Source organism: Penicillium concentricum (genome assembly GCF_028827145.1).
Source record: "Penicillium concentricum strain IBT 3081 chromosome Unknown utg000003l_segment0_segment0, whole genome shotgun sequence".
NCBI classification, from domain to species: domain Eukaryota; kingdom Fungi; phylum Ascomycota; class Eurotiomycetes; order Eurotiales; family Aspergillaceae; genus Penicillium; species Penicillium concentricum.
Genome location: NW_026622756.1, coordinates 105613 through 125084, shown reverse-complemented (window position 1 = coordinate 125084; position 19472 = coordinate 105613). Strand labels below are relative to the sequence as shown.

Sequence of the window (19472 nt, the reverse complement as noted above, 5' to 3'; positions counted from 1 at the left end):
CGTAATGAAAGAGTACTTGACAATACGAAGTACATGACACTAGGGGTATGATTGTACGGGAGTATAAGTATCAAGGCAGTATCGCCGTGTTCTCGTATTTAACAATTGAATGACGTCGACACCTTTGCATATAATGTATGTAGATGTACGCATACCTAGGTATGTATATATGAAGTATACATATAGTATATAGTAGTACGTTATATAACATATCTATAATATCTTATTCTTCTTTTCTTACTAGAAATATGAATTCCCACCCATTCTCCATCATAATGCATTTGACAACTTTAGTCTTCTAATTTTATAATGAAATTAAATATAATATATTAGGACTTTATAATTACAATACATATTTCAACAGATGTTGATATATAATATATATACATATTATATATTGTACAGGGTTGTCCGGTACGTAATCCATGCATTGCACGGGATTACATCATTTCCAATCTCCAACGTTCATTGCTCCAACAGTTGATCGGCTTTTTGACTGCTCTTGAATCTTTCTTTCGTCTAAAATTTTAATCTTTTTTTCGTCTTTAGCTTCCTTCCTCAATACCGTTGCTCACGCTGGTTCGTTTCGCTGCCTTCCGACGGGCGCTCCTCCCCATGGCAGGTGAGCAAAAGTCGTTCTTGGGGACACTCACCCCATGGAGTACACCAAGAAGTTCAACGCCAACACTGCCTGGCGATCACCAAAAACCAGATGTCCTACAGCGATCGCAAGGGGAGGACCACACGGTGACCCACATGCATCGATTAAGCATGCGACGCTATCCCCCCGATTGCCCTCCATTGAAAGTCAGATGGTTCTACGCAGTGGACTCGCCCAAGCGGAAACCATCCATTCTAGGACAGAAAAAGGCAGACCAAAAGCCCTTGCCGTCGCCGAAGAAATTCATACCTTTCCCAGGGAAAGATTCCCAGTCCATCGAGACGACGTTTCAGAAACTCTCGGACATCGAAGATGCCCGCCAACAAAACCAGCCAACCGACAGCGAACCTATATTGTCCAAAGTGCCCGTGAATGAGGATTTTCTTTTCAATGTCGACGTGGAACAACGAGAACTGAGTCCTACCTATTGGATTGGCCCTGTGTATGAAGTCCGTCGTGGAACGTGGTTCATTCAGGATGGATCTAGCTTAAAACCATGTGAAGAAAATCTTGCTACCCAGCTTGAAGAAGGCTATATCAAACTGTGTCCCTGGAGATCCCAGCCACCGGAACAGAATTCGCAAACAAGCGAACGGGATAATCCTGGCCAGACCAAAGGCGTGTCAATGAACACCCATGAGCCAGATCCCAAACCCCCTCAATCAGTGAACCCGAACTCTCCCCCTCGTGGCATGGGGAATGATTTCAACGGCCCTACAGTGGAGCCTCAACAGTATCGTCTTTTTGGGGCTTACATGAATAGGATAGTCGGTTATCAAGATTCTACGACAGCCTGGCTGATGAATGATGATCTTATGTCACGCTTCAGTACTTCGGTGTATCAAAAGTTAGGAGGGGTTCCAGGAACGAAGCTGGTCCGAGGTTTCGAGCCCAGGAAGCCAAAAGAGACATTAGAAGCAAAGGGTCCCAAACAAAAACCACTGGGCGAGTCAACACCTGCCAGAGGTTTGAATGATGCCTTGAAAGAAACGGCCGAAAAAGCCACGGATACCCTCAAGTCAACAGCAGCTGATGGATTCGAAGGTTACGAAAGTATACCGAAATCAACATTAGAACGCCAAATGTCCTCCCTTGCGGGCGAGCCGCAAAATCCAGCTGACCTCGAAGAACAGGCTCGTAGGCAGGAGGAACAGGAGATGGAAGAGTCGAGGGAACTGGATGGCGCGGACAGAGAGCGCGAGGTTGATCATCTAGTTCTTGTAACCCATGGAATTGGCCAGCGACTTGGTTTACGACTGGAAAGCATCAATTTTATACATGATGTAAATGTGCTTCGCAAGACGCTGAAAACCGTTTACAAAGGCTCGCCTGACCTTCAAGCGTTGAACTCAGCGCTCCCAGACAGCGATAAAAATTGCCGTGTTCAAGTGCTTCCTGTGTGAGACTGACTCCTTTGCTCGGCATTTCTTTTTTGCTAATTTCATCAGGTGCTGGCGTCATCTTCTAGACTTTCCTTACCGAGGAGTTCGACAGAACAGAAAGGAACTCGACCTCACAGATGCAGATGCTCTCGAGGATGATGCTTACCCCAGCCTGTCCGATATAACACTGGAAAGTGTACCTGCTGTTCGCAACCTCATTTCAGATTTGGCTATGGATGTACTTCTGTACCAAAGCGGGTATTGTGAACATATCTCCAATATTGTCATCCAAGAATGCAATCGAATCCTCCGGCTGTACCGGAAGCAAAACCCTTCTTTCAAGGGGTCAGTCAGTCTCTGCGGCCATTCGCTTGGAAGCGCGATTCTATTTGACATCCTGTGTCACCAGCCCGGGACCAATACCAGGCAGAATGGTGCCTCGAAGGGAATGGCCCAAGAGAGCGACGACTCAACCCCCAAGGGTTCGAGTGCGTTTGATTTCGACTGCGAAGAATTTTTTTGTCTGGGATCCCCCATTGCACTCTTTCAAATGCTCAAGGGTAAGACGATTGGTGGATATTCTGCCTTGGATCCCCGAAATCGTAAAAGTGCTCTAGATGTTGAGATTGACTTGGACTCGCATGGTCCTGGACATGCGCTCCGTGACAATCCCGGTATCATCTCAACGCCGAAGTGTCGAGATCTCTATAACATCTTCCATCCTTCTGACCCGGTGAGCTACCGGGTCGAGCCTCTGATATCTCCAGCGATGGCCACCCTGAAACCCCAGCCTCTACCCTCGGTGAAGAAAAGCCTCTGGACGACCTCTGGTCAGAGTCTATCTATTCTCGGTAGCCGCATGGGCCAAAGTGTGGGATCTCTGTGGACAAATTTCACCACGGGTGTCGCAAGCAGTCTGTTGAACCGCAGCTTGGGTCTAAATACCGATGACGCCTCGTTGGCTGCTCGCACTTCTGGTAAACCAGGTGACGAATCAACCCATAGACGGTCACAGTCAGGCTCGACTCAGCATGGGTCCGAGGGGTCCGATGACCACTATCAGACATTGATCGATCCCGATCTGGAAACTCTTTACGATGGGTTTCAAAAAAGCAGGAGTGTACATCATGGCGAGAGTCCAGATCCCGATGCCGACATTAGCCAAGACCGGAAGCTGAAATTCGAAGACGCTAAAGTGCGTGCTTTAAATGCAAACGGTCGTGTGGACTACAGTATCCAAGAGTAAGACCCTATACCCTGCATTGTTGAGCCTTATTAACAGGAATATAGGGGAGCCTTTGATATTTCATTAATAGCCAGCATTGCCAGTCATCTTACCTATTGGGGAGATGAGGATGTCAATCACTTTATGCTTTCCCAGATGCTTTCTAGAAGACAGAGGCATAAACAAAAACATAGATGAAACCCAAAAATATACTACACTATCTGAAGAGTCTTTTGAGTAGGCCTCCCTGCCTGCTGTGGTCCGGGGCCCCGAGTATATACTTAGTAATTACTTAGTAAGTATCCCCAAATAGGACTAGTTGGTATCCAGTCGGCTAGGCATTAGGTAATCTCAAACTCCCCTACAAAACCTTTCATTTTTCTTTCTTTTCCGTCTTTCTGTGTCCGTTTCTCATGATCCAACCTTAGTGAGGTTGAAAGCTCTCTGCAATAATTCCTAGAATCTTATGGATTTCTTCTTAATGAGGTTGAAATTTATTGTCTTTGATTTTGTGGAAGCTCATCATGAACACAAACGAGGACTGGTGTTATGGCCACATCCCATGTTATGACACGATGATCTTGGGGGTTTCCCTGTAGAGCATTTCCTTTTTCTCTCTCCCAACCGCATCCTTTACATCTGGCATGAAGCGCATGCTCTTTGAATGCTTAGATTCACTCTGATAGCGGAGATCAACTCCTTTCTGTTTAGCTTTAGATTCCTTACTATACAGCTCAATGCTTGTAAGGAAATCATGATTGGATACATACAGTATAGATATATATACATGGTTTAGCTATTATTTATTTGAATACGTACTCCCGTACATTCTTCCAAGTTATAATCTTATACCGAGTACGAGTACGAGGTACGCACTGGCCAACTGTGCCAAGAATTTTCCTATCCCTTATCTTGCTCTATTTTAAATTGTCTACCCCGTACTCGATCTACGTCACATTTAAGCTTGACGAAATGGAGGGTTGACTACAATTACTCTGGACATCTAAATCCAGGATCTCTCGGCATAATGAGTGGCCTCAGTGATGATGACTCCCAAGTCATCTCAAACAAAGACCACAATACTCCCCCGACGCACCCCGTCTCGAATCAAGTGATTTCAAAAGAACTCATCGATGCTACCCTCAACTTTCTCTCTACATCTACCAATGAGACCCTCCTTGCAGTCTTTGCGCTTCTTGCACTCGTCACCTACATTATCCTAGGGAGAATCGGTCTGCTCCTGATTGGAGTGGCTGTGGGGGTTGTCTTACACGCGTCCTGGGAGGGATCGGATATTGAACACGCAGACGGAGCGTCAGACGCAAAAAAGCCTCACAGGCGAAGGGAACTTGCGCTGGAAGTCTCCAACCGGCTTTTGGACTGGCCGAAGCGGTCTGATGCTTCAGACATCCAGGGGGGTGGCGATATAAGTACGCTGGAAGATATGTCATCAGCAGACTTAGAATATGCCACCTTCCAACCGGCCACCGCTGTCGCATTGAGAACGCTCACTAATGCAGTCGTAAAGGACTATGTCAAGTAAGTATCCTTGATTTATCTCCCTTCCCCCACCGTGAAGCAAGTAGCTTACCCCAGATGCAGATGGTGGTATGAGCCACTTTTACCGTCCGAATCAACTTTCCCGGGTTCTTGTCGAAAAATTTTAACGCATTTCATTACATCGGTCTCCTCGCACCTCTCGCGGAAACGAACAGAGGACACATTCTTGCAATTTCTCACCAACTCCTCATCTATCGTCATTGTATTCTTGAATGAACTTGCAGCAGCATTCACCGCCGCGGGCTCCTCCCCGGCGGAAGCTCAAAAAGCTGTGGATCAGTACCTTGAAAATTTTCCTGATAGCAGCCTAGCGAATGTCTTATCTGAGAAACAACAAAAGAAGAAACTTAACATGATTGCGGATGACATACTATCTAATTTCTTGGATGCAAAGACCTACAATTGTCCAGCTGTACGGGACTTCCTCCGTGAGGTTTTTGCGGGAGTGGTATTAGGGTCCACTGTTACCAGTCTTGCCCGTCCTGAATTTATCAATGAATGGATTATCTATCTCCTGCAGGGCGGCGAATCCGAAATCATGCACGCTATCGACGTAGGCGTTGAAGGTGCACGGAACCAGGGCGTCGGCGCTCCCAGGCCTTCAGGAGACCCAAACGCAGACTCTGTTAAAGCCACACACAGAGAGTCCATGCATGTGGCAAGGGCTACAGAGGAAGAGGCAGTTCTAGAGGTGAAGCGTCTAAGCGCTATGATTGTATCCCATGATACGCAGGGCTCAGTGCCAGAACGGCCACGCCAAAACGAACAAATCGACGGAATTGGCACTTTGAAGGCTGATCTGGCTTCAAATACAACTCATGAAAACGAAGATCACCATGACCCGGGCGCAGTGCCCAATACGCAATTACCTGCGAGCCCGAAACTTTCCCAAGACTCTTCTGTGCCACCTTTGATTCTTCATGGGGCACAAGTGTTGGTAGATGATGACGGAGCGAGGGATGAAAAAGGCCAGATCAAGTCGCGACCCATGTGGGATTATTTACTACAGGTCGAGCCAGCGTCAACACGATCGACTGGGTGGATGGTTTTTCGCAAATATTCAGACTTCCAGTCTCTTCATGAGATGTTGGGAACCGTTTCACGGTTGAATCAGATTTCAAGCTTCTCGGAGCGTCACCCCATACTGCCCACCTGGAAGGGCAAAACACGACAAGCTCTCGCTCGGGACCTTGAATGGTATTTACAAGATGCCATGAAGCACGAGTCCCTTGCCGACACTGATCGTATGCATCGATTTTTGGAAAAAGACGCTGGTTCATCCGCTGAACTCACCAGTCCTAACAAACCGGTATTCTCTTTCCCTAGTCAAACTGCGTTTGAAAACATGGGCAAGGGTGTGCTAGGTGCATTGACCAATGCGCCCAAGGGGGTGGCAGGGGGCGGTAAAGCCGTCTTTGAAGGAATGACGGGGGTATTCGGAGGCGCCGCCAATAGCAAGAAACCGGCCGTCGCTGCTGATCAGATTCAACCCAAAGTTGATCACTCCAGTCGCAGCAGTTTGTCGCAGACACGATCCAGCTTTGGTGATCGCAACATGGTAATCAACGAAAATGTTGATTTGCCTGTGTGCCCTAGCGACTCCCTGGAAATTCAAAGACGCGGGATTTCCGAGTCGCCTTCGATCGACAGTACTAGAGAGTCGTTTGGGAATGGGAAAGGTGCATGGACCACCGAGACCTCGCCATCTAAAACCTCGCTTGATGTCAGCGATCATACTGCAGAACCTGATGTCCAGGCGATGGAAACTATTGACCAGACGTCGTCACATCGCCGATCAGAGACTGGGCAGAGTATTGATCAAACCCGCAAGCATGGGAATCCCATCACAGCTGATGAGACGCAAATAGCAGTAGAGCTGATCTTTGCGGTGATCAATGAGTTGTACACCTTGTCGTCTGCGTGGAACATACGCCGGACCCTTTTGAATGCTGCCAAATCGTATATACTACGTCCCGGGAGCCCGACCTTGGAAACTATTCGTACTTTGTTACAAGAATCCATGATAGAAGGCCACACTTCAGATGACGCCCTCGGGGATTACCTTGTCAAGCTTCGTGAGAATGCGCTTCCGACAGAGGAGGAACTTAAAGCCTGGCCCGCTCCACCCAGTGAGGAGGAGAAGATCCGGTTACGGGATACTGCTCGTAAACTATTTGTGCAGCGAGGAATCCCACAGGCCTTAACAAGTGTTATGGGGGCGGCGGCTAGTCGAGAAGCGCTTGAGAAGATCTTTGATAGTCTTCAAGTTGAGAGTGTCGCTCGAGGATTTGTTTTTTCAATTCTACTACAGGGCCTGAGAGTTTTGACTCTCTAAAACAATAGATCATATTTGGAATATACATAAATGAGAGAGTAAGAGTTACAACTATCAAATATACATATATGTATATATAGATGGGGTTTCACGTGATGACGTGTTCACGTTTCGCGTTTCGTGTTTGGACACAACCTCCCGCTTTCTTTTATTTCCCTTCTCACAACCAATCAAGATTATCTCTCATGACATCCAGGAAACGTTCATCCGAGTCAGGCGCTAGCCTTGACAGCGTGCGCCCCAAAAAGGCTAAGGTCAACACTACAGCGGAAGCCAAAACCGACTCTAATGGAGATCGCTACTGGGAAATATCCAAGATGCGCCGCGTGACTATATCTTCTTTCCGCGGGAAAACCCAGGTGAATGTCAGAGAATACTATGAAAAGGACGGGCAGGAATTGCCAGGAAAAAAGGTCGGTCGATCGGGGACTTTTTTGCATAAACCGTGCTAATATTCATTCCTAATTCAGGGTATTTCAATGCCCGTGGATCAATTCGCTACCCTCATCTCCATTCTACCTGAGATCGAGCAGGCACTGAGAGAAAATGGGGAAACCCTGCCTCGGCCTGTCTACACCGCAGAGGGAGGTCAGTCTGATAAAGAAGAACAAGGACAGGACCATTCGGACAACCAAAGTCCATCAAAGCAGAATATCGAAGCAACAAGTGATGAGGAAAGTGAAGCATAATCTTAGTTAAGACTTGTTTTTCGTTTCTTTATTTTAAAATCATAATCAAATTGATGTCGACCGTTTGAATCAAACTATGGTGTGGTCTAGGCTTACTCCCCAATTTCCTTATAGATCACATACTCGTCTCCTGCGTTGTCATGTTGTTGGCAATAGAACCTCCTCGCCAAGCACGACGATGATCTTTCTCATGGAGAAGCTGGCTCTGGTCTCCGACTTGACCCCATCCTCCTCCTCCTGGTGTACGAATAATGATCCGCTCCCCTGCTTGCATCTGGGCGGAATTCTTGGCCCCCAGGTTGATATATCTTTTCTCCCAGATTCCACCTTGCTTTTTCATGCGACGTACCCAGATGTTTTGACCACATTGGGCGTCCTCGCCTCCCTCCAATCCATATGGGTGGTAGACTCTTCGTTCGGAAAGGATAGAGACTTGTACTGGGATGCGGAATTCAATGTCTCGCACGACGCCATCCCCGCCGCGATGTTGACCATTGCCCCCTGAATTCAGTCGCAGACTGAATTCTCGGAGGATCACAGGGTATCGCCGCTCAAAGACCTCTGCATCGGTGATTCGGGTGTTAGTCATGTGTGTATGAACCCCCGAAGTGCCTTCCCAGGTCGGACCAGCCCCGCTACCGCCGGCGATGGTTTCATAGTAACCAAACCCTTTCGTTTCCGTCTCGCCGGGCATATTCCCTCCGAACCCAAATGTGAGGTTGTTGGTATCTCCTTGTGATGCAGCGCAAGCCTGGAAGCACCTCAAAATGACATCGGTCACTCGTTGACTCTGAGAAAAACCATAAGCCTATGGTCGATGTCTCTGTTGAGTATTTGTCATGTCTTACCGTCAAAACATTACCGCCCACTACAGCAGCTGATTCCGAGGGGGATAGAAGACTTCCAGGAGGAATTCGAACGTCAATTGGCTTTAAGCAGCCCTGGTTCAATGGGATATCTGCTGAGATAAGGCATCTCAGGCAATAGATGATCGCTGAGTATGTGACAGCCTCCGGTGCATTGATATTGCCTGTCATTGTCAGCTCAATAAACATTAGGGTTTCTCCTTCAAGGCCACTCAATCATACCATATAATTCTGGGCCTGTCCCCTCGAAATCGAAGGTTGCCTCTCCTTTGTCCCTATCTATTGATATCTTCAACTGAATAGGGCTCCCATCATCCATGTAATCAATAGCACTCAGGTCTTGACCGGCAAACCTCTTGCTCACATCTTTCAGTAGATTACGCACGCTGAGCTCTGCATTGTCTTGGATCTGGTGCATATAGAACTGCACGACAGCCTCACCATACTCCTCGATTAGAGTACTGATCAAGTTGATCCCTTTCTTATTTGCAGCAATCTGAGCCTTGAGATCATTCAGGTTATCTGCTAGGCATCGAGTGCCACTGCAGTTTGGATACCGGGCCGGCTCTTTGTATAGCAATTCTGCGATGCGTTCCTCATCAAACTTGCCTTCTGATACCAATTTTTCGCTTTTGATAGCTGCGCCTTCTTGGTAAAGCTCCTTTGAATGAGGTGGCATAGATCCCGGGAGTATTCCTCCAATGTCAGCTTCATGCAGGTTAGAATATCTCTTTTCCTTCTTTTCCTCCTCTCTTTCACTCGGGGAAAGGTCTTACCATGATGCGCCCTAGAGGCGACATAGAATATGATCTTTCCCTGGCTAAAAGCAGGCTGTAGGACTGTGATATCTGGGAGATGAGTTCCCCCAAACTCCGGGTGATTTGACACGATAACATCGCCGGGCTTCAGTCTATCTTGCCAGATCTGGGCCTGTATCCGTACACAGATCGACATGCTACCGAGATGAACGGGCAAATGTGGCGCATTCGCAACAAGTCCACCTTCTGCGTCGAACAATGCACAGGAGTAGTCAAGTCGCTCCTTTACATTGGTGCTTACACTCGTCTTCTGTAAAGCACGACCCATTTGCTCGGCAATAGCCATAAATCTGTGCGAGAAGACGCTCAACAGGATGGGATCCACATTGTCAGTGCTAATCTTTGGCTGGCTGGCATCGGATTCACCAATATTGATGACGACGTGGGTTTTTGTCAAGAGCGCTGAAGCTCCTGGGGTCACCACGATTGTTTGGGTATCATCGGCTAAAATGGCCGGGCCTTTCACTCGGTCATCAACCTTCAAGTCGTCAAGTTTGTAGATTGGCGTTTCATGCCGGCCGCCCTCGAAGTACACAAGAGATCTGCGATATTCCCGACCCGTCACATCCTTTGGGTTGGACTCCTGGATCTGCTGGTCCACAGTTTTCTCGGATATTTTGAATCCTTTCCCGATTCCTCTCACCCGCACGTCATCCACAATGATGTCCCGGTCTGGGAGAGTAAAACCAAATTCTTGATGGTGTTGCTTCATAAATGCCTTCCCAAAGGCCCATTCGTCACCCTCAAAATGAAGATCGGCCTCCTCTTTGCTGGGTTTGAGTATCATCAAAGCAGATTCTGTGCCTCGATATCGCATATTGAGGTATTCTTCAAACACGATTGAATCATTGCTGAACCCTTGGTCTCGCAACCTCTGCGTAGATCGTTTCTTTAAGTCTTCTATTCTCGAACCAAGGGCATCCCGAACCCCTCCCTTGCCATCGTCAACCCAGGTCTTTGATTCAGGCTCTTGATTTTCATCAACAACGTCCGCTAGTGCCATTCCGTATGCCGAGAGCACCGAGGAATACCGATGGATCAAAATCTGCCGAATCCCCAGGCTCTCAGCAATGGCAACGGCATGCTGGCCCCCAGCTCCTCCAAACGTAGCCAACCTGTGTTTTGAGGTGTCATGTCCCTTGGCCTCTGTCAGAGATCGAATGGGCCGGGTCATCGTCTCGTTGGCTACCTTGATAAAACCAAAGGCAACCTCGTCAGGGGACATTTCTCGGCTTTGGCCCCCTTTGGCCAACTTGTGGTTGATTTCTTTGGTTAGTTCCTCAAACAATACCCGACTAGCTTGTTCATCCAGTCCTTTGGTTTCATCTGAGCCGAAAATCTTCGGAAAGAAATCTGGGGCCAACCGCCCAAGGAATAGATTGGCATCAGTTACTGTAAGTGGTCCACTCTTGCGATAGCACGCGGGACCTGGATGAGCTCCTGCTGACTCGGGCCCAACGACGAAGAGATCGTTACGGTAAAACAATCTCGAGCCGCCACCTGCAGCAACAGTGTTGATATCCAACTGAGGAGACTGAATTGTCACTCCGGCGGTGGTTGTCTCAAAAACATGCTCGTACCGACCGGATCCGTATCTGCTAACATCTGTGCTCGTCCCTCCCATATCAAACCCTATTACGGGGATCTTTGACACAGGATCGTAGGAAGTCAACGCATAACCCACTACTCCGCCAGCGGGTCCTGACAAAATTGCTCGAAGGCCTGAAAATTTGTCCACATCCACAAGGCCACCGTCTGATTGCATGAATTCACAGCGTGCGCCTTTGGCGCCCGCCTGCTGTTTGACACTCTCACTGCCTAGACCACCCTCGAATCCAGCTTGAAACCCAGAGATATACTTCTTGATGGCAGGAGTCAAATATGCATCGGCGCAGGCTGAAGTGGTCCTCGGCACAAGTTTGATCATCGGCATGAGCTGGTGACTCAAACTCACATGGTGGAAACCAATATCCTTGGCTATTCTTCCCACTAGTGCCTCATGGTCTGGAAAGGTGTACCCATGTATAAGACATACTGCTACGCTTCTGATGCCATGGCTGTATACCCCTTTCAACTGTGATCTCACCAAGTCCTCAGATGGACGCTTCAGTATGCGAACCGCTTCCGAAGAAAGGCCGCGGACAACATCGGCTTCTGCCCGGATCTGTTCCCGGGGAGTAGTGGGAGTGGTGTTTCGTTGCGGATCTTCTGCGTAGTCTTCCAAGGTGACGCGCTCATCCACCTCGATCACCTCTTCGTAAAGAACGTCGGGACGTTTGATGGCAAGGTCAAATATTCTGGGACGAGACTGATTTCCAATCTTGAGGCAGTCTTTGAAGCCCTTGCTTACCACCAGTGCTACCTTCTCCCCCTTCCGTTCGAGCAGCGCATTTGTAGCCACAGTGGTGCCCATGCGGATGCTCTGGATCAAAGAAGTATCGATAGGTTTCCCGCGAGGGATTTCATGGCCTGTAAATTTGGAAAGAATGCGCCGAATACCCTCCAAAGGCGCATCTTTGTAGTTGTTGGGGTCTTCCGAGAGCAATTTAATCACGATGTCATCTTCCAAGCGGCCCGTCCCTGGATTTCCAACGCAATCCGTAAATGTCCCGCCTCTCTTTTGACATGTTAGTGTTCTGGATAAGTAGTGAAGGGGAAGAAGACGAATACATCGATTGCAATACTGATTCCTTGTGTTGAACTCATGGTAAAAAGTAGTTGAAGGTTTCAAGTTCAGGGTGGACCGTTTCCCCACAAGTATACTACGTCATGCTTGATGGCAAAAAATGGATTTATAGCCTTTTTGCTTTTGATGCTTTAAAACCTAGCTCCCATAATTGACCTCTCACATACAACTATGGTACTACAGTAGTTCGGAAAAAGTATGGCGATCGATCGAGGGCGAGGAATTGAAATAATCGGGTTCAAATTAAATTGCGAACAAGACGGAGGGCGAAACGGAATTCATCGTGGTATTTGGGCGCGGACTTGGAACGATCGCTCGACGTTCGCTTCGGTGGGATCCGAGCTGCTGACCAGGATAAATTACCAACCTCAAAAAATAAAAATGGGAATAACTCGGGGAAAAGCAAAATCGAAAAAAAGAAGTAGGGGAAGCAGGGGTTACACGTTCACTTGGCCCCGGCTTATCCCGAAGAGCAAGCTTCACGCCATTTGAAATCAGAAACACAGAAGGGGGACGAAATACGAGATATGCCAGATGTATCGAGAGCAACACTGAGGCGATAACCTTATCCCCCCCACCCATCCCCCTGGTTGGTACAACCGCAGATGAAGGACAACCTTCAGAAGACGAAAACAGAATGACGGGAGACATGGGTCGAGAGCGAAAGAACGTAAGACTGAGTTGATCTACTCAGCAGTATCGAGCTCGTCATGAGCAGAGGGCATTGGGTCCAGGGGTACTGCGGTGTGTGAGTGAAAAGAACGTTTTATAGGCTACATTCCGAGGCAACTGACCTTTCCTCTCCTCACCGTTGGGACCGTTCTCACGGTCCTCCTCACGACGCTCCCGATCATCATCGCGTCTTTCCCGGTCATCCTTGCCATCACGTTCGCGGTCATCGGGGCTGCGAGAGCGATCACGAGAACGGTCGCGATCACGTCGATCGTGGTCACGGTCACGGCGGTCAGAATCACGGTCGCGGCGGTCGTAATCGCGGTCAGTGCGGTCGGCATCCCGTTCGTACCGATCGTCTCGGCGAGGGGAATAGTCACCGCCACGGCTACGACGAGGGGATGGGGAGCGACCACGGCGAGGAGGAGTGCGATCACGGCGACGATCACGGCCAGCATCGCGGCCAGCGTCACGGGGAGCGTCACGGGGAGCATCACGGCCAGAGCCAGAGTCAAAGCGCCAGGAAGCAGAGGGAGGAGTGCGTGCCCACTGGAGATAGGTTAAAAGAGAATTAAGCAAGCTTTGGAGGATATGCTTACCTCAATCTTCAACAAATCATCGCGGCCGATGCGCTTGTTGTGCATCTCATGGTAAGCATCATCGGCATCGCGGCGGCTCTCGTATTCAACGAAAGCGAAACTAGGCGATTTAGATTAGACAGGTAAAGTGGTTTCAGATAATATCATTCAACTCACAGTCGGCTGGAGGGAGTGCGCGGGGCAGGGATATCACAGCGAACAAGACGCCCATAACTAGTTTCAGAATCAGTTGAGCTAGCTTCAGGTACCGGTATCGAGAGAAATTATGATGACCAAGACTAGCTAACAGTTGCCCAAGGAGTGAGACGGGGCAACGTAGACACAAGCTTCCACGCCAATGTCACGCTAGTTGGAAGAAAGAAGAGCGCCGTCCAAGGCATTTGCCATTTGGTCTTCATCGGGAGGTCGTCGGAATGGGGATCGAAGTTCGTAGGTGCGAAGGTAGAGGCGACACGTACCGTTCGAATTCGTAGGCAAGATCGCGAGCACGGGTGCCATGGCCAAACCCGGTAACATACAATGTAGTTCCAGAGCGGGAAGACATGGTGCCGTTAGCACAGAGCAATGGAAAAGAGAGAAGATTGGGTCAGTTGGGAAAGAGTTTGAAAGAATTTGAAAGGAAAGGTGGAGCTTAAGAAGCTTCAAGAGGATTAAAGAGTATAAGGAAGAGAGAGAGAGGGAAAGAATTTAGGAAGGTGCTACGGTGGATCAAATGTACCAATGACGCACTTGATGAAAGAAGTTTCATTTTTTTATTTTTTTTATTATATATTTGTATATATTTTGAGATAGTATTCTCTAGATAATTCATTTACAAATATGAAGATTTTTGAAAAATATATGTAAGTAAAGACTTCAGTCTATGGTTGTTGAAGATCTAGGCATATAAGACTCTTAGACCCCCAAGGCACAGGTACGTAATTTAACTAAGTGGCGGACTAACTATCGGGAGGTACCGTGTCTGTCGGTAAGTCGGGATGTTCTTCTCTTTCTAAACCTCTTGAAGCACCTCGACTCAGGTATACACCACTATTGTGTGATCTGTGACACCTTTCTCTTGTTTACTGTTTCTTGTTACTTGTTACTTGTTACTTGTTTTTCTCCTGTTCAACTACACGTCTACATTGAAGTGGAAAAAGCAACTCCGGCCCCAACAACTCATCTGATCATAGCAAAGCCCTTTTGTTTTTGACCTTGCTTCACCTTTTTGGCAAACCCACTATCAGCATTACCTTTTATACCTCAGTTATATGGCCATTGAAACCAACAATACACCACTGGAAACAGGATCAACGATGTGCTTTTAGATCACCAAGCCTCGGGAGACAACCAACCTTCATGGCTAGCACTACACCCATGGTGCTTCATCGCATTTGATTTGCAGCAACAATCAAGCTTCAATTTCCAATCAAAAGAATTGCGAGAAATCATTACACCGCAGACTACAACAGGCTTCTTTATTAACCCCAGAACCGTATGTGCATACCGTCAAGATGAGCTTAGATCGTCAGGATGCTGTTCAGAAAAAGGAGTTGGAGGGTGCAGCAAAGCCTGCCTTGCAGAATCTGTCCAAGTTTCCCTCCGGTTCAAATCCAGTCAAGGTGAGAAGGACAATCTGACCAAACCGTCCATATGAGTTAGGAGGCTGACATGTTGATTAAAGCAGGAGCTGATTAATGACCAACCTCCCTCAGTTTGGGCTCGTACTAGAAAGAACCTCGCCGAACCAGTGGTGGCTGCATTTATGGCCGGTGGAGTGGCTGGCGCAGTTTCCAGGACGATAGTGTCACCACTCGAACGATTGAAAATTCTTCTTCAAATTCAAAGTGTCGGTCGAACAGAATACAGACTGTCAATCTGGAAAGCCTTGGTGAAGATGGGCCGGGAAGAAGGCTGGCGGGGCTTCATGCGAGGAAATGGGACAAATTGTATTCGCATTATCCCCTACTCTGCGGTACAGTTTGGGAGCTATAATTTTTACAAGCAAGTGGGTGGATGTTCATATCCTGTAGTAGGTTTCGATGCAAACTGACATTTCTTTGATCTAGTTTGTAGAGTCTTCCGATGGTGAGATGACCCCAATGCGTCGCCTTATTTGTGGAGGTGTTGCCGGCATCACCTCGGTGACCATCACCTATCCTTTGGACATTGTTCGAACCCGGCTTTCCATTCAATCCGCTTCATTTGCCGATCTTGGAGCAAGAGACCCAGGCCAAAAACTGCCAGGCATGTTCACCACAATGGCTATGATCTATAAAAATGAAGGTGGGACAAGGGCTTTATATCGTGGAATTGCTCCTACGGTTGCTGGAGTAGCCCCATATGTGAGTTTTCTGTTGAATTCGACTTGATCACAACTAACAAGTGACAGGTTGGACTCAATTTTATGACCTACGAATCGGTGCGCAAGTATCTGACTCCGGAAGGGGACAAAAACCCTAGCTCCTATCGAAAATTACTGGCTGGCGCGATATCTGGAGCAGTCGCCCAGACCTGTACCTATCCTTTGTCAGTTCTTTTATTCTATTGGCTAAGCCCCATAAAACTGACTTTTACTTAGCGATGTGCTACGCCGGCGATTCCAAATCAACACAATGTCGGGAATGGGTTACCAATACACCTCGATCTGGGATGCTGTGAGGGTTATTGTGGCTGAAGAGGGACTACGTGGACTCTTCAAGGGGATAGGGCCAAATCTTTTGAAAGTTGCTCCTAGTATGGCCAGCAGCTGGTTGAGCTTTGAAATGACTCGTGATTTCTTCGTCGGCTTGAATGATAGAGAATAGTTCAGATAAAATGTACGTAAATAGTTTTTTTCATTATTATTATGGACATTTGATTGTACACAATGCACATTTATACATTAAAAAAAGGGGATTGTAGAATAAAATAAAAAATCTGGTAAATCAATGATGCATATGGAGTCCTGCCATTGAAGATAAGGTTCATTTCAGGGCTGGAGTAAATTCTCTGATAGAGACCCACATATCATGTGACGGGTGGCCAATTCAAGATTGAAGTCACGTGGTTGTAACCAAGTCATGTGCCTCGCCTTTCCTAGTCAAGTCTAGCGTAGGGCTAAACCCACACACCACTGTCCAGCCGAAAGTCAAGGATCAAAAACCTCCTGCACTTTCCATACGGGTGCGACAGCAAGCTATTTCCCGGGAAGTCGATCAATACACAGCCATGGGTATGTTAAATCATCTCCGTTCACTCGACTATCGCATCTCGCAGCATTCATTCGAACCCCTTTCCTTTTTTGGTCGTTCTCAGTCCAATCCACTGACAATTTACAAATCGCAGGTATCGACCTGGACCGCCACCATGTGCGGAGCAGCCACCGCAAGGCTCCCAAGAGCGACAACGTCTACTTGAAGGTTCTGGTGAAGCTCTACCGCTTCTTGGCTCGTATGAAACCCCCCGATTCCGAATTTCGTTTGCAGCGCAATTTCTACAGGTGTACCGTTTTGAGGATTTAGTGAGGCTGATATGGGATGCATGATAGGCCGCACCGAGTCCAACTTCAACAAGGCCGTCCTCCGCCGTCTCTTCATGTCGAGAATCAACCGCCCCCCGGTTTCCCTTTCTCGCGCTGTCTCCAACATCAGCGAGGCACAGAAGGGCAAGACCGTCGTCGTTGTCGGCACCGTCACCGACGACAACCGTCTTTTGACCGTCCCCAAGCTGTCGATCGCTGCCCTCCGTTTCACGGCTACCGCTCGCGCTCGCATTGAGAAGGCCGGTGGTGAGACTTTGACTCTGGACCAGCTTGCTCTCCGCGCTCCTACCGGTGCCAACACTCTCCTCCTGCGTGGACCCAAGAACGCTCGTGAGGCCGTGAAGCACTTCGGCTTTGGTCCTCACACCGACAAGGTGCGTTATTTTGACTGGAAAATGAGATGGTATACAAATTTACTGACTCAAAACAGAAGCCGTACGTGGGCAGCAAGGGCCGCAAGTTCGAGCGGGCTCGTGGTCGCAGAAGATCCAAGGGTTTCAAGGTTTAAGGGATCTGATAAGGATGATGCGGTGTGTATGTATTGTGAAAGATGCATTGGCCACATTGACTTTCTCGGTGCCTGGAATCATTCCAGATCTAGCCAGAGACCTCAAGTCTGTGTACTTAAAAATGGCGGGATGCCTTTGGTTGGACTGGAAAATGAGAATTTACGAATGAAGGGGCAAAAGAAAATTGAATCAGGCTTTGTCCTAAGTTTTTTCTTATGGGATTTTTCAAACAAGAAAGCAAGAAAAAAAATCTGTTCTAAAATGATATTCTTCTATGCGTTGCACTAGGGAACCAATCACTGCTCTATGGGCAGATTAGTATGGAGATATCTCTTCCCTCCTTCCCCATCATAGTCCGCTGCCCTGTGACCATTTCCCCGGATTAAGTACTTGTAGATGGTCAGGCCCTCAAGTCCAACGGGTCCTCGGGAATGAATTTTGTTGGTGCTGATGCCAACTTCTGTGCCAAATCCAAACCGCATGCCATCGGCAAATCTAGTAGATGCGTTCCAGAATACACCCGCACTGTCAGTTCCGCTCATGAACATATCCGCCGCCTCTTTTGACCGAGTCAAAATGATCTCTGTATGCTTGGATGAATGCATGTTTATATGGGCAATGGCAGCCTCGACGGCCGTGATCGGAGAGTCAGTCGATGGAATGGTTTTCACTGCCAACACAAGGTCCAAAAATTCAGTGTTATAGTCGGATTCGGTGGCCGTTTGTAATTGCGCTGATTTCTCGGCTGGCAATGTCTTCGTCAATGCAGATTTTGAATCAGCATCACAACGAAGAGTCACGCCTTTCTCTAGGAGAGCAGCAGCTACCGCCGGGAACACCGAGTCAAGGGTATCCTCGTGGACAAGCAAGGTCTCCAATGAGTTACACGCCGCTGGATAATTCGTTTTCGAGTCCACAATCACTTTCACAGCGGTATCGATATCGGCATCGGCGTGTATGTAAGCAGAACAAAGGCCGTCGGCATGTCCAAGCACAGGGATTTTCGTATTATCTTTCACGAAACGGACAAGTTCGTTGGAACCTCGGGGAATGACCAGGTCAATCAACGAGTCCTGAGCCAAGAGAGAAGACACTGCATCGCGTGTCTTAACCAGCTGGATTGATGATACTGGCACCTGAGATTCGGCGATGGCTTTAGAGACAACTTTCGCAATTGCCGCAAACGATTCCATGGATTCCTTCCCACCTGCAGATTTACGTTAATTAGGCAATGTCGTGAAACCTTGTGGGGGCGTGCGTGTACCTTTCAGAATAGCAGCGTTACCTGACTTGATAGCCAACGCAGCGATGTTTGCTATTACCTCTGGGCGGGCCTCAAAGATAATCAGTAGCACACCGATAGGGCAGCTGACTCTCTCGAGTGTCAGACCATCGTCGAGGAGGGTTCGTAGTGTCACTTTGCCAACTATGGTTGTATTATGTTAAATTTTGTCGCAATGATTGAAGTTCGAAGATAGGGGCACTCACTGGGGTCATCCAAATCCCGTACACTCAAGATTCCATCAAGCATGTCTTTGTATTTTCCAGGCCGCGACAGATCAAGTCGCTTGAGCACGCTATGACTCAAATTCCCGCTCTCGGCCGCAATAGTAGCAATTTCCACATCCCTAGCATTGGCTGCAAGGATATCTTTCTGGTTCGTTTCCAATGCATCATGGAGCAACGTCAAAGCTTTATTGCGGTCATCGTTGTTTAAGGTTGCAAGGCGACGAGAGGCAAGTGATGCGCTATGGGCGACATCAATTGCTCCGGATTCGGTCAATGACATGTCGAATAATCTCCGTTCCTAAACGGATTAAACAACAAGTGTAAAAAAATAAGTGAAAGTAGTAGTATAGAAGAAAGGCAAAAGAAGAAAAAAATGAGTCAAAAGTGTGGAGGGGCACGTTATCGATCCCGCTGCTCTCGGACTTACCCACCTTCCCGAGATGCCTCTCTCATAATCAT

At 48.0% G+C, this 19472-nt stretch overlaps 8 protein-coding genes across 8 annotated transcripts; 5 read left to right on the top strand and 3 right to left on the bottom strand.

The window, feature by feature from the left end:
• Positions 1 to 405: 405 nt before the first annotated feature.
• On the top strand, positions 406 to 3466 carry N7517_007913 (DDHD family phospholipase; the record flags this gene model as incomplete). The annotated part of the gene is made up of 4 exons (XM_056725643.1): positions 406 to 414; positions 550 to 2060; positions 2110 to 3285; positions 3334 to 3466. Coding segments are annotated over 4 exons (2829 nt in total), but the record flags the coding sequence as incomplete, so codon positions are not given.
• Positions 3467 to 4295: 829 nt separating this feature from the next.
• On the top strand, positions 4296 to 7163 carry N7517_007912 (uncharacterized protein; the record flags this gene model as incomplete). The annotated part of the gene is made up of 2 exons (XM_056725642.1): positions 4296 to 4807; positions 4871 to 7163. 2 exons carry the CDS (start codon positions 4296 to 4298, stop codon positions 7161 to 7163), a joined length of 2805 nt encoding a protein of 934 aa, XP_056576493.1.
• A 185-nt stretch (positions 7164 to 7348) lies between these two features.
• On the top strand, positions 7349 to 7852 carry N7517_007911 (transcriptional coactivator p15/PC4 family protein; the record flags this gene model as incomplete). Its single annotated transcript, XM_056725641.1, has 2 exons — positions 7349 to 7576; positions 7634 to 7852. 2 exons carry the CDS (start codon positions 7349 to 7351, stop codon positions 7850 to 7852), a joined length of 447 nt encoding a protein of 148 aa, XP_056576492.1.
• A 115-nt stretch (positions 7853 to 7967) lies between these two features.
• N7517_007910 (Hydantoinase B/oxoprolinase) lies at positions 7968 to 12242 on the bottom strand (the record flags this gene model as incomplete). The annotated part of the gene is made up of 5 exons (XM_056725640.1): positions 7968 to 8642; positions 8701 to 8882; positions 8941 to 9426; positions 9495 to 12153; positions 12207 to 12242. The coding sequence occupies 5 exons, from the start codon at positions 12240 to 12242 to the stop codon at positions 7968 to 7970; spliced, it is 4038 nt and encodes a 1345-aa protein (XP_056576491.1).
• Positions 12243 to 12908: 666 nt separating this feature from the next.
• Positions 12909 to 14037, bottom strand: N7517_007909 (RNA-binding protein; the record flags this gene model as incomplete). Its single annotated transcript, XM_056725639.1, has 5 exons — positions 12909 to 12961; positions 13017 to 13443; positions 13494 to 13593; positions 13650 to 13706; positions 13952 to 14037. 5 exons carry the CDS (start codon positions 14035 to 14037, stop codon positions 12909 to 12911), a joined length of 723 nt encoding a protein of 240 aa, XP_056576490.1.
• A 949-nt stretch (positions 14038 to 14986) lies between these two features.
• Positions 14987 to 16279, top strand: N7517_007908 (putative mitochondrial carrier protein; the record flags this gene model as incomplete). Its single annotated transcript, XM_056725638.1, has 5 exons — positions 14987 to 15094; positions 15160 to 15480; positions 15542 to 15817; positions 15865 to 16001; positions 16054 to 16279. 5 exons carry the CDS (start codon positions 14987 to 14989, stop codon positions 16277 to 16279), a joined length of 1068 nt encoding a protein of 355 aa, XP_056576489.1.
• Positions 16280 to 16682: 403 nt separating this feature from the next.
• Positions 16683 to 17503, top strand: N7517_007907 (60S ribosomal protein eL18; the record flags this gene model as incomplete). Its single annotated transcript, XM_056725637.1, has 4 exons — positions 16683 to 16686; positions 16800 to 16904; positions 17002 to 17369; positions 17426 to 17503. The coding sequence occupies 4 exons, from the start codon at positions 16683 to 16685 to the stop codon at positions 17501 to 17503; spliced, it is 555 nt and encodes a 184-aa protein (XP_056576488.1).
• A 297-nt stretch (positions 17504 to 17800) lies between these two features.
• Positions 17801 to 19293, bottom strand: N7517_007906 (glutamate-5-semialdehyde dehydrogenase; the record flags this gene model as incomplete). The annotated part of the gene is made up of 3 exons (XM_056725636.1): positions 17801 to 18711; positions 18769 to 18930; positions 18993 to 19293. The coding sequence occupies 3 exons, from the start codon at positions 19291 to 19293 to the stop codon at positions 17801 to 17803; spliced, it is 1374 nt and encodes a 457-aa protein (XP_056576487.1).
• Between the last annotated feature and the right edge of the window lie 179 nt (positions 19294 to 19472).